The sequence below is a fragment of the Nerophis ophidion genome, linkage group LG03 (assembly GCF_033978795.1).
Source record: "Nerophis ophidion isolate RoL-2023_Sa linkage group LG03, RoL_Noph_v1.0, whole genome shotgun sequence".
NCBI classification, from domain to species: Eukaryota; Metazoa; Chordata; class Actinopteri; order Syngnathiformes; family Syngnathidae; genus Nerophis; species Nerophis ophidion.
The window spans coordinates 59,994,957-60,013,564 of NC_084613.1; the positions used below are offsets into that span (position 1 = coordinate 59,994,957).

Consider the following 18,608-nt stretch of genomic DNA (forward strand, 5'->3'; position numbering starts at 1 on the left):
TTGCTGCCTCAATGTTGTCATAAAAAAATGTGTTGTTTTCGACTATCTGTGTTGGCCCTGCGCTGAGATGGTGAATTGTCCAGGGTGCACCCCGCCTTTTGCCCGAATGCAGCTGGGTTAGGCTCCAGCAACCCCCGCCACCCTGACAGCGACAAGCGGTAGGAAATGGAGGGAATCCGGAGGTGTTGCATCCTCATTTGCGTGATATTTAGTTAAGTTAAGCCAAACTTTTGCGCACTTCCGATCACTGTCAATGGTTGTTATGGTCATGAGACCTGCTGATGCTTCTTTGTTGGTGGCAGCTACAGTATATCTTCCTTGTTGTAAGCAGCTATTTCTGCTGGTCTAGTATCAAACCTAGGAATCAAAATTCCGGGAGAATCGGAATTGTAGTCCCAGTTTCCATGATGCTCGAAGCCAAAAGCTGTTGGTCGGGAGTCATTGACAGGACACACACAGTACATTTTATGATGCCTAATAACATTAGATTAGAGATTAGATAGTACTTTATTTATTCCTTCAGGAGAGTTCCATCCATCCATCCATTTTCTACCGCTTATTCCCTTTCGGGGTCGCGGGGGGCGCTGGCGCCTATCTCAGCTACAATCGGGCGGAAGGCGGGGTACACCCTGGACAAGTCGCCACCTCATCGCAGGGCCAACACAGATAGACAGACAACATTCACACTCACATTCACACACTAGGGCCAATTTAGTGTTACCAATCAACCTATCCCCAGGTGCATGTCTTTGGAAGTGGGAGGAAGCCGGAGTACCCGGAGGGAACCCACGCATTCACGGGGAGAACATGCAAACTCCACACAGAAAGATCCCGAGCCTGGATTTGAACCCAGGACTGCAGGACCTTCGTATTGTGAGGCAGACGCACTAACCCAGAGTTCCTTCAGGAAAATTTAAATTTTCAGCTCAATCCCATTCAAGATCAGTCAAACATTACAGGGAGACAGAACAGGATCGCTGACGGGTCTGCCGGCTTCCAGCGCCCCTTACAAAAAAGATGAGATACATGTAAACAAGGGGGGAAATGCGAGAAAAAAAATAGAAGATTAAAGTAAAATAAAAAAATCGGTCTAAGCCTGGGCCCTGGAGAGGGGGTCCAGACTGAGGCCAAGGGAAAAAAACAACAACAACTCATAGCCATAGTACACATCCCTCTCACATGTGTGTAAGAGGGAAACATCAAAGAACACAAAGGACATTAAAGACATTAAAGCAGCTGATACAACCAGCCACTTCCACATACAGCTATGAATAAAAAGTAAAAGAAACATATACACTGTGGTGGCCTCTGCGTTGTTCCACGCCATGGGGTGGAGTGAGCATGGCCAGAGACAGGAGCAGACCCCACAAAGCAACCAAGAGAGCCGACACCACTCTCGGCCGCCAACCAACTCTCGGCCAGTGTCCAGTCTGCATGGATGAGGGAGGATATGTCCAAGAAGACTGAGATGTCTGACACCTGCTCACCCAGCCAAGACACCGCGAAGCCTCTCCGTCCCGGAGCTCAGTCACATCAATACACAATTCTTAAATTAACATCAATCAATCAATGTTTACTTATATAGCCCTAAATCACTAGTGTCTCAAAGGGCTGCACAAACCACTACGACATCCTCGGTAGGCCCACATAAGGGCAAGGAAAACTCACACCCAGTGGGACATCGGTGACAATAATGACCCAGTGGGACGTCGGTGACAATGATGACTATGAGAACATGATACTGTGAAAGATCAATCCATAATGGATCCAACACAGTCGCGAGAGTCCTGTCCAAAGCGGATCCAACACAGCAGCGAGAGTCCCGTTCACAGCGGAGCCAGCAGGAAACCATCCCAAGCGGAGGCTGATCAGCAGCGCAGAGATGTCCCCAGCCGATACACAGGCGAGCAGTACATGGCCACCGGATCGGACCGGACTCCCTCCACAAAGGAGAGTGGGACATAGAAGAAAAAGAAAAGAAACGGCAGATCAACTGGTCTAAAAAGGGAGTCTATTTAAAGGCTAGAGTATACAAATGAGTTTTAAGGTGAGACTTAAATGTTTCTACTGAGGTGGCATCTCGAACTGTTACCGGGAGGGCATTCCAGAGTACTGGAGCCCGAAATGAAAAAGCTCTACAGCCCGCAGACTTTTTTTGGGCTTTGGGGATCACTAATAAGCCGGAGTCCTTTGAACGCAGATTTCTTGCCGGGACATATGGTACAATACAATCGGCAAGATAGGATGGAGCTAGACCGTGTAGTATTTTATACGTAAGTAGTAAAACCTTAAAGTCACGTCTTAAGTGCACAGGAAGCCAGTGCAGGTGAGCCAGTACAGGCGTAATGTGATCAAACTTTCTTGTTCTTGTCAAAAGTCTAGCAGCGCATTTTGTACCAACTGTAATCTTTTAATGCTAGACATGGGGAGACACGAAAAGAATACGTTACAGTAATCGAGGCGAGACGTAACAAACGCATGGATAATGATCTCAGCGTCTTTAGTGGACAGAATGGAGCGAATTTTAGCGATATTGCGGAGATGAAAGAAGGCCGTTTTAGTAACGCTTTTAATGTGTGCCTCAAAGGAGAGAGTTGGGTCGAAGATAATACCCAGATTCTTTACCGTGTCGCCTTGTTTAATTGTTTGGTTGTCAAATGTTAGAGTTGTATTATTAAATAGAGTTTGGTGTCTAGCAGGACCGATAATCAGCATTTCCGTTTTTTTGGCGTTGAGTTGCAAAAAGTTAGCGGACATCCATTGTTTAATTTCATTAAGACACGCCTCCAGCTGACTACAATCCGGCATGTTGGTCAGCTTTAGGGGCATGTAGAGTTGGGTGTCATCAGCATAACAGTGAAAGCTAACACCGTATTTGCGTATGATGTCACCTAGCGGCAGCATGTAGATGCTGAAGAGTGCAGGGCCAAGGACCGAACCCTGGGGAACTCCACACGTTACCTTAACGTAGTCCGAGGTCACATGCACAATTTTAGACTGTTGGAGGATAACTGGACATTATGTAGGGAAAATCTACTGAGTCACAGTGAGAACATGCAACCTCAAAGCTAAGCTTCAAACTCAGAACCACCCTGTGCTGTGGAAGGGGCGTTAACCTCCTTTTGATATATATGCCCATTATACAGCTGCTTTAGTTTAGGTAAATGTATAAAATAAGACACCACCTATTTTTCTGTTACATACATCTGTATCTTTTAATCATGGCTGAAAAAGCCTACAAAATTATTTCACGCAAAGCTGCTTTTGTCCAGAAAGCTTTAACTTAATAAATGTATAATAAAAAAAACCAAAATATCAACACAAGCTATCAAAATAATTTAACCACTATAGTAAATTCCACAACGTTCAGTAAACACCCAGCTTATTAATTATCCATTAATTAATTAATTCACTCCACAGTCACACATGGTGGTGGTAAGATTCATCTGTAGCTCCAGCTACCCTTGAGTAGACTGACAGAAACATGGCTGCCAATTGGTTCCAAAGGCGTCTCCGACAACCAACAAACACTTATTCACATTCATACACCAGTGCGGGCTGCACTGGAGGCAACATGGGCGAAGTGTCTTGCCCAAGCACACAACAATAGAGACCGGGATGGAGATAACTGCTGCCCATTTAGTTAAGTTTGTTGTAGTAGGTGAAATAGAGTTTAAACTGCTATATAAACTGTAGCTTCGATCTGATACAAAAAGAGGCATTTTACTACATTTGCACTAATGGTGGGATGCTTTTTTTTTATTTGCAGGTGAGACTTTGGCTGGTAGGACTGGCATTCCTCAGGGGTTCTGGAGCTTTTCCTGGGTAGCTGAGGATGACCTGAGCTTTCCCAACAACTTGATGCCCATCTCAGGTGAGTTGGATTGTTTGCCCTATTCAGCAAGATAGACAGGACCAGCCGCCTCTGTTCCCAAAAGATCCTCTGCACCCAATTGGCCATGACACCACGCATCAAGACTCCCGTCAGAACGGATAAACATCTCTGACTTGCCTGCCCACTTTTGCATTGTTCAACGGATCGCAGAAAACGTTCTAACTCAGTTTCCTAACACAAACACACTTGAAACATGCTAAACCTAATGATGGATGGAGATACTGTACATCCAGGATCTTGTCATAGAAGATTAATCCCTTAAAATTGATTACCAATCACCGCATACAGCCACGACTTGATAATTTCAATAATTTTAAAGTAAAAATGCTCCATGTTCAAAAGTTAGTTTGCTAATTTAAATTCATAAAATTTAGACCAGAATTGGTTCTATAACATTTACACACAAACGCATACAAACTCCAACTTTGAAACGCTAAACATGCAATTTAAAGTTTAAAGGGAAGTGATTTGTAGATATATGACTTTCACAAATAAGTCGAATGTTTTGAAAGTCTCTTAGTGTATGACGCAAACCAATTTGCAGTACCGAGCACCATATTTTCCGGGCTATAGACCTATAGAGCGCACCAGTATTTTAGCTGCACCCACCAAATCGTACAAGACCATTGGCCGCAGATATGTACTGGTACAAAAATATTTTGTACTGTTTATTTGTATACCCTAATTGTTTCCAAATGGTGCCTGTCCAAAGACAGTAAAATGGCTTATCAATCAAAACAGAAGTCATCGTCATGGACCCACGAGCTGCGGATGCTGGCTCTCCAGTCAGCTAAACTGACTTAATAAATCCACGGTGATGTTTTGGTGAATTTGCGAAAATTAAAATAGGGATCTCACTATCAAAGCACAGGCCAAAATGAAACTATATTAACTCTTTCAAAAAAATGTACAGGTATACATTTCAATGATGCTCTTCTAATTCATATCTGTGATTGTATCCTTGATAAAAACGGTTACCCCAGTTGATTAAATAAATGAGCCAGTCAACAAAACAGCTCTTTAAAAGGCATAGTTTTTCAAGATCCGCCTACTTTCACAATTGTTTTAAAGTAATTGAAAAATCATTCAATAACAGATTAAACAATTTCCAACCATCCATCTTCTTCCGCATATCCAGGGTCGGGTTGCGGGGGCAACAGCCTAAGCAGGGAAGCTCAGACTTCCCTCTCCCCAGCCACTTCGTCCAGCTCTTTCCGGGGGATCCAGAGGCGTTCCCAGGCCAGCCGGGAGACATAGTCTTCCCAACGTGTCCTGGGTCTTCCCCGTGGCCTCCTACCGGTTGGACGTACAGTACCATAAACACCTCCCTGGGGAGGCGTTCAGGTGGCATCCTGACCAGATGCCCTAACCACCTCATCTGGCTCCTCTCGATGTGGAGGAGCAGCGGCTTTACTTTAAGCTCCTCCCGGATGACAGAGCTTCTCACCTTATCTCTAAGGGAGAGCCCGCCACCCGGCGGAGGAAACCCATTTCGGCCACTTCCCAGTGGGCACAGAGACGTTTAATTAACGTTGAAACAACGTTACTTTCCCGTGTTGAAATAACGTTTGATTATGGTTGAAAATGAAAGTTGGATCAACGTTTAAATACCGACGTTGAATCAACGTCAATGTTTCAACGTTGATTCAACTTTCGGTTTCTACCTAACAGAGACGTTTAATCAACGTTGAAACAACGTTACTTTCCCGTATTGAAATAACGTTGGATTTGGGTTGAAAATGAAAGTTGGATCAACGTTTAAATACCGACGTTGAATCAACGTCAATGTTTCAACGTTGATTCAACTTTCAATTTCTACCTAACAGAGACGTTTAATCAACGTTGAAACAACGTTACTTTCCCGTGTTGAAATGATGTTGGATTTGGGTTGAAAATGAAAGTTGGATCAACGTTTAAATACCGACGTTGAATCAACGTCAATGTTTCAACGTTGATTCAACTTTTTTTATGAGGTGGCGACTTGTCCAGGGTGTACCCCGCCTTCCGCCCGATTGTAGCTGAGATAGGCGCCAGCGCCCCCCGCGACCCCGAAAGGGAATAAGCGGTAGAAAATGGATGATTCAACTTTCAGTTTCTACCTAACAGAGACGTTTAATCAACGTTGAAACAACGTTACTTTCCCGTGTTGAAATAACGTTGGATTTGGGTTGAAAATGAAAATTGGATCAACGTTTAAATACCGACATAGAATCTACGTCAATGTTTCAACGTTGATTCAACTTTCAGTTTCAACCTAAGATCCACCAACCAATTATCAACGTAATATAAACCAATATATCAATATAATTAAAGACAACAAAAGATAGTGCATATATAGCTCCAGGCTGAATCCTGTTAATACAAAATTTTAATTAAGTACAAAGAAAATGGAGAATGTCAATCGATATAATTATCTATTTAGCCTGTGATGCCCATCCTATTCCTCTCTTCCGTCCTGGGGCATATTTCAGTTTATTTTTTATGGCATCATGGCCCATCGTTTCGGTCTTCTTCTGGGTATCCAAGACACTAGCTGTAAACAGGCAAAAAGAATACAAATTAATTAAGGGTGCATGTGATTTACCCCAAACAAGTTAATGTAATTATTAAACACACACACAAACTCACCTGTGACTACATCGAGCAGCTTCGTCTCGGCAAAGGCAGTTTTTCCCCCTCTCCCCTTCATGTTCAGATTGGACATTAATTCATTTGTCATGAGCCTGAAATTGAACACGCAAGTCATACATGCAGGCCAAAAAGTATGGAATTTTGCATATTATAATTCCCGATTTAGCACTCATAGATTAGAAATTGGGTCTTACATCGCCTATTTTTAATATATATGTAGAGAAAGAGGAAAGTACCTGTCCATGATGGTGCTTAAACAGCTCTTTAAGTCATATCCACCAATCGCTGAGAGCCTGGCTGTCTGCAAATATACAAGAGAATGTGTTTAGCATACACTGGGGGAAGGGGCTGGCAAACACATACATATACATTCATGTATAGGGCCTGTTTTATCTACACGTGTTTTATCTACACGATTTCATAACCTGAAATTTCTACCTAAATACAATAATATTTCCGATGTAAAAACAGCTACACAATTACGTTATAATTACTTACCAGCAAATTGTTCTTGCTTGGTTGAGTTTTTATCAACTCGTCAAGGTCGAGTAGTTCCTCCACTGTCCAATTTCTGCACATGGAAGGACAGTTTTATCAAAAAATTATCTTTTTTGGTATTATATGTATCATAGCAAGTGTACTGTGTTGTTCCATATATGCATAAACTGAAATCATTGGTACATTGCCTTGCATTAACGTTCTGCTTTTCAATTACCGGTAGTGGTACATGTACATAGACTTAGGGGCGGAAAGTAGAAACGTGGGGGAGGGTATGTTTTTTTTGGGAAAAAAAGAGATTGTTTAGCAAAAACTGAAAATTAAATAGTTTGTTCTCCTGACGTATATAAAAAAAAGTTTGCTCCTGTAAGCTCTGCAAAAAAAAAAAGTTGGTTGCCTTCTTGTGCCAAGAGAAAAAACTTTGTTCCCCCCCGAAATTTCTGGGCTCCGTGCAGTCTTTTATTGTCAATCATAAAACATATGAAACAAAATCTGTCTGGATATTTTATTGTCATATATTTTAGTATACATGTTGGCCAACAGGTCAACAGTGAAACCATTTGGAAGTTCCAATACTTGACAAAAGCTCTTGTAATAGCAGTACTGGCCTTATCAGTAAAATAAAAAAATAAGTAAAGATCATAGCATTTAATATTACATGGATCCTTTTATGGGCGACCCATGGACTTGCCTTTTGAGACAAAGCCTTGCTAACAAGTCAAACTAATTAAAAAGTACCTGTACTTAAAATAAACTGGCAACATTTAAATAAACATTAAAATGGGCCAGAAAAACCCAACTGCCATCCAGACGGGTGTTTTGAAGATCAAAATCAGGAGGAAGTAAATTAATACAGTGACTGGCGTGGCTGTAAAAGACAATGGGTACAGAACCAAAAAAATATTGTTTTGTGTTAGCCTGGAAAAACAATTGTTTGCTTTTGGGCAGGTGGGGAAAAAAATTGTTAGTTGTCTGCTTGGGGAGAAAAAAAAAAGTTTGCTCAGGTCCAGTTTATACAGTCAAAATAAACGTTGAGAATAGGCGTGAGATAAATTTCTCGTTTTCCTGCAACCCTCATGTGAAAGGGCCACAATTATATCGATATAATTAACCAGTATTATCTCAAGGTACAAACCTGAATCTTTATGGACGTCGATGGAAATAGTTCGATTTCCTATTCAAATATTCGCTCTTCATCTTGCTTGCTGGATTGGAAAGGAAGTACTTCAGCACGCATGCGCACAAGCTTGGCTGTGATACGCTAGGTGGTGTGTGTGGTGCAGCACGCTGCCATCAAGCGGCGGTTTCGTTGAATACTGTCGCAAATGGCCAATGCGCGCAGAATGGTTGGCAAGTTGAATTGTACACGTTGAAACGACGTTGAAACGACGATGTCCCCCAATGAGGAAAACAAACCAGATTTGCAACATATGGTGTGGTGGGGTCAGTTGGTTGTGATTTGGTCGGGATATGGTTGAGTGACGTTGCGACGTAATTTCAACGTCACCTCGACGTTGAACTAAGGACGGGTGCCCACTGGGTTGTACCCGTAATCTTGTCCTTTCGGTCATAACCCAAAGCTCATAACCATAGGTGAGGATGGGAACGCAGATCAACCGGTAAATTGAGAGCTTTGCCTTTTTGCTCAGCTCCTCCTTCACCACAACGGATCGATACAGCGTCCGCATTACTGAAGACGCCGCACCGATCCGCCTGTCAATGTCACGATCCACTCTTCTCTCACTTGTGAACAAGACTTCTCGGTACTTGAACTCCTCCATTTGGGGCAGGTTCTCCTCCCCAACCCGCAGATGGAACTCCACCCTTTTCCAAGCGAGAGCCATGGACTCAGACTTGGAGGTGCTGATTCTCATCCCAGTCGCTTCACACTCGGCTGCGAACCGATCCAGTGAGAGCTGAAGATCCTGGCCAGATGAAGCCATCAGGACCAAATCATCTGCAAAAAGCAGAGACCTAATCCTGCAGCCACCAAACCGGATCCCCTCAATGCCCTTACTGCGCCTAGAAATTCTGTCCATAAAAGTTATGAACAGAATCGGTGACAAAGGGCAGCATTGGCGGAGTCAAACCCTCACTGGAAACGTGTCCGACTTACTGCCGGCAATGCGGACCAAGCTCTAACACTGATCGTACAGAGAGCGGACTGCCACAATCAGACAGTCCGATGCCCCATACTTTCTGAGCGCTCCCCACAGGACTTCCCGTGGGAAACGGTCGAATGCCTTCTCCAAGTCCACAAAGCACATGTAGACCGGTTGGGCAAACTCCCATGCACCCTCAAGGATTCTGCAGAGAGAATAGAGATGGTCCACAGTTCCACGACCAGGACGAAAACCACACTGTTCCTTCTGAATCTGAAGTTTGACAATCCGGCGTAGCCTCCTCTCCAGTACACCTGAATAGACTTTTCAGGGAAGGCTGAGGAGTATGATCCCACGATAGTTGGAACACACCCTCCGGTTCCCCTTTCTTGAAGAGAGGAACCACCACCCTGGTCTGTCAATCCAGAGGAACTGCCCCCGATGTCCATGCGATGCTGCAGAGTCTTGTCAACCACAACCCACAGCATCCAGAGCCTTAAGGAACTCCGGGTGGATCTCATTCACCCCCGGGGGCTTGCCACCGAGGAACTTTTTAACTACCTCAGCAACCTCAGCCCCAGCAATAAGAGAGCCCACCACAGATTTCCCAGGTACTGCTTCCTCATAGGAAGATGTTTTGGTGGGATTGAGGAGGCCTTTGAAGTATTCCCTCCACCGATCCACAACATCCGCAGTCGAGGTCAGCAGAACACTATCCGCACCATACACGGTGTTGACAGTGCACTGCTTCCCCTTCCTAAGGCGGCGGATGGTGGTCCAGAATCGCTTCGAAGCAGTCTGGAAGTTGTTTTCCATGACTTACCCGAACTACTCCCGTGTCCAAGTTTTTGCCTCCGAGACCGCTGAAGCCGCACACTGCTTGGCGTGTCGGTACCTGTCCGCTGCCTCCGGAATCCCGGCGGAGGAAAGTCAATTGGGCCGTTTGTAACCCGTGATCTTGTCCTTTCGGTCAATGCTCATGACCATAGGTAAGGATGGGAACGCAGATCGACCGGTAAATTGAGAGCTTTGCCTTCCGGCTCAGCTCCTTCATTACTGTATCATAACAAAGTGTGGAAAAAGTTAAGCCCAGTGAATACTTTCCGGATGTACTCTACATATAAGCTCAAATATATGCTGTACACTAACAATATATTTGGATAAAGTTCCTTTAGCAAGTTTGAACTCAACCTCACCTGTTGGTGTAGCCATTAAAACCCTTTTGGTGAAATTCTGGCTTGATAGCGGAGTATTCTTCCTGGCAGACTTGGTAGGATCCAGTTGTTAAAAGAGACCTATGATGATTTTAATCTACATTTAAAACACTTCCTTGTGGTCTAGATAATTTGTATTCGATATGCTTTAATGTAAATGTTGCGTCAATTGTGCTCCTTAGTCACTTTTATAACCTGTTTTTTGAGTCCGTCTGTAAGATGTTCGATTCTGCAGGCGTTCCCAGATTGCAAATGAAACCATGACCGCCCTCTCCAAAAGTATCATAATTTATCTATTGAAAAATGTACACTATTTTTAAATATATATATATATATGTATATATATATATATATATATATATATATATATATATATATATATATATATATATATATATATATATATATATATATATATATATATATATATATACTGAATCTATATAATTTTAATATGAAGTTTACTTTTGACTTTGTCTGGAAGAGTGGTGAACACTATAGATGACTTCAAGATATATATATATCAATCAATCAATCAATCAATGTTTACTTATATAGCCCTAAATCACTAGTGTCTCAAAGGGCTGCACAAACCACTACGACATCCTCGTATATATATATATATATATATATTATATATTTATATATATATATATATATATATATATATATATATATATATATATATATATATATATATATATCTTGAAGTCATCTATAGTGTCCACCACTCTTCCAGTATATATATATATATACTCTTCCAATATATATATATATATATATATATATATATATATATATATATATATATATATATATATATATATATATATATATATATATATATATATATATATATATATATTATATATTTATATATATATATATATATATATATATATATATATATATATATATATATATATCTTGAAGTCATCTATAGTGTTCACCACTCTTCCAGACAAGGTCAAAAGTAAACTTCATTAACATTATATAGATTCACCTGGTTACAACATTAGGTATACCTGCACATTCTCTGACTTATGCAGAGAGTAAGAAGCTGCCATTAATGTCTATGCACATGGATGTTATTATGCGCATGCCAAGATTAAATGGAAATAATACTTTATCCTACCAAGGAGGCCCTGCCCATTCGGCTGAGGGCTCGAGTTGATGTCTGAATAAAGTGCGTCCACCTCACGGTGACGTTAAAATTTAGCCAAACCGCAAAACCCTGCAAACAGAGGCATTCAAAACTGAGTGCAAGCTCACAACAAAATACATGAACCTCATGATTTGATACGTCACCATTCTTTAACATGAGTATCCAACTTTGTAACATTTATAAGTCAGTAAATCTAAATTCATCATACAGTAGGTCCCATTCAAGCATTGTTGACAAATGTTCTATTTGTTTGAGGTTGGGCTTTGTTAACCTTTATTATCTATTTAAAACCAGCTCTCATCATTGTCTCATAAACCCATATTTGTGTCCATGTTCAGCCATCTACCTGCTAATTTGGAGGCAGTCAGCCCTTTTTAATTTGTTTTATATTGTTTTAGCATTGCACCAGTACCCCTCGACCCCAACAGGGACAAACGGTAGAAAAATGGATGGACGGATGCACCAGTACCACTCACTGGCAGCAAAACCAATCCATTTAAAAAATCCAACTGTTGCACCAAAGCAGGGACATACTGAATATTGGTGGATCCGTTTATTGTTGTTATTTTGTAATCACAGTAGTTCAGGATTACTTTGAATTGACTTATAGATTTAGTCTAAAATTAAAGTGGCCAGTCGATCAGCTCGGGCGACATAACAAGAAACATTGATCAATTCCTCCTCCGTTTGATGAACGAGTACGGAGTCAGTGTCATGAAAGGCTCATTAAGAAATCAAAGTCTTGGTATTACAGCCTGCATGCTACTCTTAATGGTTTGGCCTGTGCTTTAAACATAATTCATTTTCTTATTATGAATTCTAATTTAATTATTACTTGTAGTTGAGCATGATGAATGGAATCATTAAAAAGCTGTGCTTTCCACCATCCACCACCAAGTAAATGCTGGCGGAGTTTATTGACCATTTGTACAGCCCTCACTCTTTTCTGCATTAATTTGCAAAAAAAAAAAAAAAAAAAAATGTCGTACTGATAACCATCACTGCAACCAATGATTTAGTTGCCATTAATTATCATCTAATAAAGCCAATTAAAAATATAATTGAAACATGATTTATTTATTTAATTGGGGAATATTTTATTTAATTTCCCACTAATAATTATAATTACACTAAAACTATATGTGTTTAGTCTGCTAGAAAAAAATATTTATGTATCGTCCGGAAATCAAAATCACAGGTTTTTAAATTAATGGGCATAACACTTTCTATCTGTACATAATTAATGTGTTAACAGCTGGGTGCCCGTACTGTCAGATTGCATTTTCCCCGTAGCCATGTTCTTAATATGACAGTCATTAGTGGGATCACCAACTTGGGATACAGTGCTGATACAATGCTCGTGTAGATACATAAACAAATGAAACATTTGTTTAATGCATAGAATAAATATGGCAAAGTTACTGTCATGATCTGTGGTCTACATCAGTGTTTTTCAACCTTTTTTGAGCCAAGGCAGATTTTTTTCGTTGAAAATATGGGGAGGCACACCACCAGCAGAAATCATTAAAACACGAAACTCAGGTGACAGTATAAGGTCGTTGTCGCAATTGTTGGATATGACTTTAAAGCATAAGCAAGCATGCATGACTATAGCTCTTGTCTCAAAGTAGGTTTACTGTCACCACCTGTCACATCAGACACTGACTTATTTGCACTTTTTTGCTCTTTTCCTGTGTGTAGTGTTGTACTTCTTGTCTTACGCTCCTATTTTGGTGGCTTTTTATTTTTTTTTGTTTTTTTCCTGTTGCAGTTCCATGTCTTCTTTTGAGCGATATTTCCTGCATCTACTTTATTTTAGCAATCAATAATATTTCACTTGTTTTTACCCTTCTTTGTGGGGACATTGTTGATTGTCATGTAATGTTTGGATGTTCATTGTCTTTGCTCCACAGTAAGTCTTTGCTGTCGTCCAGCATTCTGTTTTTGTTGACTTTATAGCTAGTTTGGTTTTAGTTTGGTCCTGCATAGCCTTCCCTAAGCTTCAATGTCTCCTTTTCTTAATGGCACTCACCTTTTGTTTCTTTTTGGTTTAAGCGTTAGACACCTTTTTACCTGCATGCTGCCTCCCGCTGTTTACGACATCTACAAAGCAATTAGCCACCTGCTGCCACCTACTGATATGGAAGATTATTACACGGCTACTCTGCCCAGCTCTATACAGCACCGACACTCAACAACAACACATCATTTGCAGAGTATAATTACTGGTTCGCTAACAATATTTTCAAACCAAATAAGTGAACTTAGATCATCTCCCATGGCACACCAGACTGTATCTCATGGCACGGCACAGTGGTTGAAAAGCACTGGTCTAGATCATGCTTTGTTTAGTTATGTTCTGTTGGTTTTGGACTCCATTAGTTCCTGTTTTTGTGCGCCCTTGTTTGTTTCAGTTTCCATGACGACTCATTAGGTTCACCTGCCTCATGTGTTCGGATCACGCACCTGCTCTAATCAGAGACTATTATTTAAGCTTGTTTTGCCAGTTAGTCGTCCTGGCGACATTGTTAGTTGTCATACGGTACCATAGTTCTTGCTGCTCCTTTATTGCTTGGGTTCACGCTGCTCTGTAATAAACGTTTCATGCCGTAGTTCATGCTGCTTGTTTTCATGCCACAGTAAGTCTTGTTTGTTCCATGCCATTGTCAATGTTAAGTGTTTAGATTCTATGTTTCCTGTGTTAAGTTTTTTAGTTTGTTAGCTTCTTGTGTGAACGGCATGCTTTTCTTGAGAAAATAAATATGTTCCTACCTTCACACCTGGTCCGGAATAGTCTGTTTGTGCCCACGTCATGACAGTTACAACAATACATCATACATGAGCGGCAAGTGGATATGCTGTGTTAATATTTTCTTTACTACCAGTTAGGGATGTCCCAATCCATGATTTTGCACTTCCGATCCGATACCGATACTGGCCGATACTGGCCTATCCGAGCATGTATTAAAGTTTAAAGTTAGTTAGCCTACTTAGTTGTCAGATTCATGCTGAAAAGGATTTTAGTACTCTTGATAACAACTAGCCAGCTGAATTAGGTGAGTTTGAATAATACACGATAGTTGGTATTCAAGGATAAACACAAAATATCACAAATTATACATGACAAACAGAAATAGCATCATTAAACAGTAAAAAAGTGAACAGTATAAAGTGCAAATAATGCTGTAAACATTATTAAAAAAAGCAAAACACACAAACAACCTGAGTGGGATAAAATGTCTATAATTCAGCATCAATACTTGCTCTTGAACAAGTGTAAACTTAAAAAAAAAAAAATATATATATATATATATATATATATATATATATATATATATATATGTATATACACACATATTCCTTTCAATTGTTTGCCCCAGTCAGGGGGGGGCAAACAATTGAAGTCCAAGCATAATGGGGAGATTCTTTCTAACAAAGACGAGCATTTCAAGATGCTCAGTTGTCAGCCTGCTCCTGTGTTCATCTATGATGAGTGCTAAAAAGCCTCTCACTCGCAAGAGTCATTCAAATGTCTTACAACTTTACCACCACACTTGACTTTATTGTGAAATGTTTTGCACTCCACCTCTTCATCTTTTTCGTTTTGTAGGGTAAAATAATCACACACAGCTGACATTTTTACCGTAACTTTTAATTCACACGGCCGTCTGAACGGTTTGAACACAGCCTGTGGATGTTTGGAAGGTGTGCTGGAAAATCCAGAACGGAGTTTAGGGAGCAGCAGAAGAGTGAAATGTTTTATTCAAATCGGTGCGTTGGAAAACGCGGACTGGAGTTTAAAAAAAAAAATGGATCTGGATCGGCATTTTTCCATGCCTTACCGATACGCATTTTTTGGCAAACATCGGCGGCCGATCCGATCCAAATGTGGGATCGGGACAACCCTACTCCCAGCCTATTATTTGGTTGTTTATTATTCTTAATATATGCAAAGGACAATGACCACGTTGATTCTTTGCAATTATTAAATCGATATTAATTCTGTTTTGCGCTATATTAATTTAGTTTGTATATCAATGTGAGCGGTTGTGCTTACGGCCTTTACTTAATAATTGCGTCTCTCTTCACTAGGTCCGCCATGTGACAGAAGCAGATCATGTGACCAGAATTTTGATGGTGTCCCAGAGTTTACATGGAGCATAGTGGCGACAGGGGACACACTGGAGGAACGCGACAGAAAGATGGAAAAGAAGGCAGGAAGTCCCCAAGGGTGGGAGGAAGGTAAGAGCGAAGGTATCACATTCCCCCATTGTCGAGGGTTTTTTTTGGTATATAAATTGACACACTATTTTCTAGGGCTGTCTTTGACAAAACGATTGAATCTGATTCGTTTGATTTGGCCCAAAAAAAAATAAAAAATGAAATCCCCATGTTTTCTACCAATACACATATTCTTTGCAACATTCATACCTCAAAAAAGGATATGTTTTTGAGTTTAGTTTAGGGTCCACTTCAGTTTTAGCTGGGCACCTAAAAGACAATAACACTTCTCTAAAGCAGTTTCTTAGCAACAGGTCCAGTGCCTAACAATGGCCCTATTTACATAATATAATTGAAATCAAGAATAGGAATATTAATTGCGAGTTAATATTTGAGGGTGCCCGACATTGGATATTTGCCAATCCTGAGAAACCTCTGCTATTTTCACTTGAATTGAGTATAAAGGGGCGACGATTCACAACTTTTAGCACCTGAACTTTTTTAAGGTGTCACACTTATTTGTTCCAACACTCGATGAAAGCCGGATAATGTTTGCTAAAAATATATGTTTATGTATTGCTCCCTACCAAAGACCCGATTCAGTTGTTCTGAGAAACCCAGACCCTTCACATTTTCCACGTTCTCAAGCTCCATTTGTTTTTAAACTTTGGAGGATGAAAAAAACAGTTTCTGCCATTTAATCTACGCAGCGTGATGGTGAAATGAGGACAGAGAAGTCTGTTTCATTATTTTATTTTGTGTATCATGAGTAGGGCTGCATATCGTTAGTATATTATATCTTACTAATACTAACATTGATTTTTCTTATCGATACCAGTTTTCATCGGTACTTTTATCTGTGCTATTTGGAATTGGTTTCAATAAAGATGTGAAATCATGCATTTTTATTATCCTTATTATTTATATTATCATTGCTTCCCTATTTGTGATTATTTCAAGCATATTATCAGAGCCTTGGAATGGGTGATTGTGACCAAAACTAAAAAAACAACCAATCTTGATCAATATCACAATTTCTACATTGTTTTTAACTATTCAGTTTGAAATAATCTGTTGTGTAGGGAGGTACTGGATGTCACAGACAACAAGGGTGTATTATAGCCCTATGATGTATTATATATATATATATATATATATATATATATATATATATATATATATATATATATATATATATATATATATATATATATATATATATATCGTAAATATACACTATATATAATAACAAAAACAATAATATAATTAACCAACGGAAAGTGGAGTGTGTCGAATCTAAAGTGTGTGTGTGTGTGTGTGTGTGTGTGTGTGTGTGTGTGTGTGTGTGTGTGGAGATTAGCTGTTGAGTGTTACCGTTATGTTGCGCAAGAAGCAAGTCCAAAAGGGGTCAAGGCAGGCTCATAGATCCGTGAGACAAGCAAGAAGTCGGGGGCCATAGCGGGGCGTAGGAGGTCCGTGTCCAAGCGGAATGTCGAGATCCAAGAGGCAGTCCGGGAAGCAGAGGTACAAGGAATGACGAGACACATAACTCGTCAACACAGGGACGGAGGTCTGCAGTTGTAGCGACAAGGAGGACACGAGACAATCCATAACACGGGGAAGAAGACACGGAGAGCAAAGAGTGCGCATAGAGCTAGACGTGGCTTACTGTACGGAAACAGATGATTACGTTCTGGCGCCAGATAGCAGGTTGAGCAGGGTTATGAAGGCAGCACCTCTCACTAATTCCAGGTGCCGTCGAGTGCTGATGGAAAGCAGCGGCTTGCTGCCGCCGGAGAGATGCGTGCAGGAGATGAGCGCCCGTGGTCGCGTCCCGAGGTGCACTCCGCGGTACTCCTTGAAGAGTGCGCAGCGGCATGCGCTTGCATAATCACTACTAAAAAACAAATAAACTCAGAATTAGTTCAACATTTTAAGTAAATAAAAAAAGGAAACTAAATGTGAAAAAGCACAATAACGTAAAAATGTACCAATAAATTGGAGTTTACATGCTCTCAGGTAAAAGAAGGCACACACAAAGATGCATAAGTTATTTCAACTCTGGAGCTCCAACTTTAGTATTAGAAGCTTTCAAGTTATCAATAAGTTCCCCATGAAAATCCACAACTTCCTAGCATTAGCAGTAGTAGCATGGTGGGATTCACACATCTTTTGGACGACAAGTTGAACAACAGCTGAACTGAATTCAATCTACTTGCTGTAATAGTAAAACAACTAAACATTGTAGCAACTAGTATTATATTGATAATAAAATCGTAAACTCATGTGATGTTATCCATTTGTATGCTATGGTTATTTACCTCATTTCTTGTTTTTTTCAACAGTATGGAATGAATGATTTAACAGTGACCATCACAATATTAGATACATTTAGTATATCATGTCCCTTTCCGTGGGATTAACCTATTTCTCTGAGCTGATTAAAAGTCCTGTGAATTGAAAACATTTGCATTTTCCATTTAACTGTGCATTATAGTACATTCAAATAATATAAAGTAATTGCATGAAAAAGGGTAATGGAATTGGTTACATTTGCAGCAGGTTGCTAGCAGGCTGCTGGTATTTTGACGAGGGAAAGCTAATTTTTGGCCTATATCGGGAAATATGTCAGTTTGTTTATTCGCAACTTCTACCTTCTGTTCGCTTGCTGGCTGGGACGGCTAGTTTGACCACCTGTGAGTGCTGTGGGATGGTGGCGGTGCATGTAGCATCACATTCTGCTTTTTGGGGGCGATAACTGTAGCTTGACATAAGTCAGAGTCTCCAAACACAAGTACCATATTTTCTGGACTATAACGCGCACTAAAAATCATTTTGTTTTCTCAGAACTCGACAGTGTGCCTTATAACCTAATGCACGGA

At 40.4% G+C, this 18,608-nt stretch overlaps 1 protein-coding gene across 1 annotated transcript in view; it reads left to right on the top strand.

The window, feature by feature from the left end:
• The window catches only part of alk (ALK receptor tyrosine kinase), a 924,960-nt gene that overhangs the window by 401,128 nt on the left and 505,224 nt on the right, over positions 1–18,608 (top strand). Inside the window, exons 2-3 of the mRNA XM_061895727.1 lie at positions 3,770–3,874; positions 15,598–15,747. Coding sequence (XP_061751711.1) covers positions 3,770–3,874; positions 15,598–15,747 — 255 coding nt within the window. The remainder of the gene's footprint in view (positions 1–3,769; positions 3,875–15,597; positions 15,748–18,608) is intronic.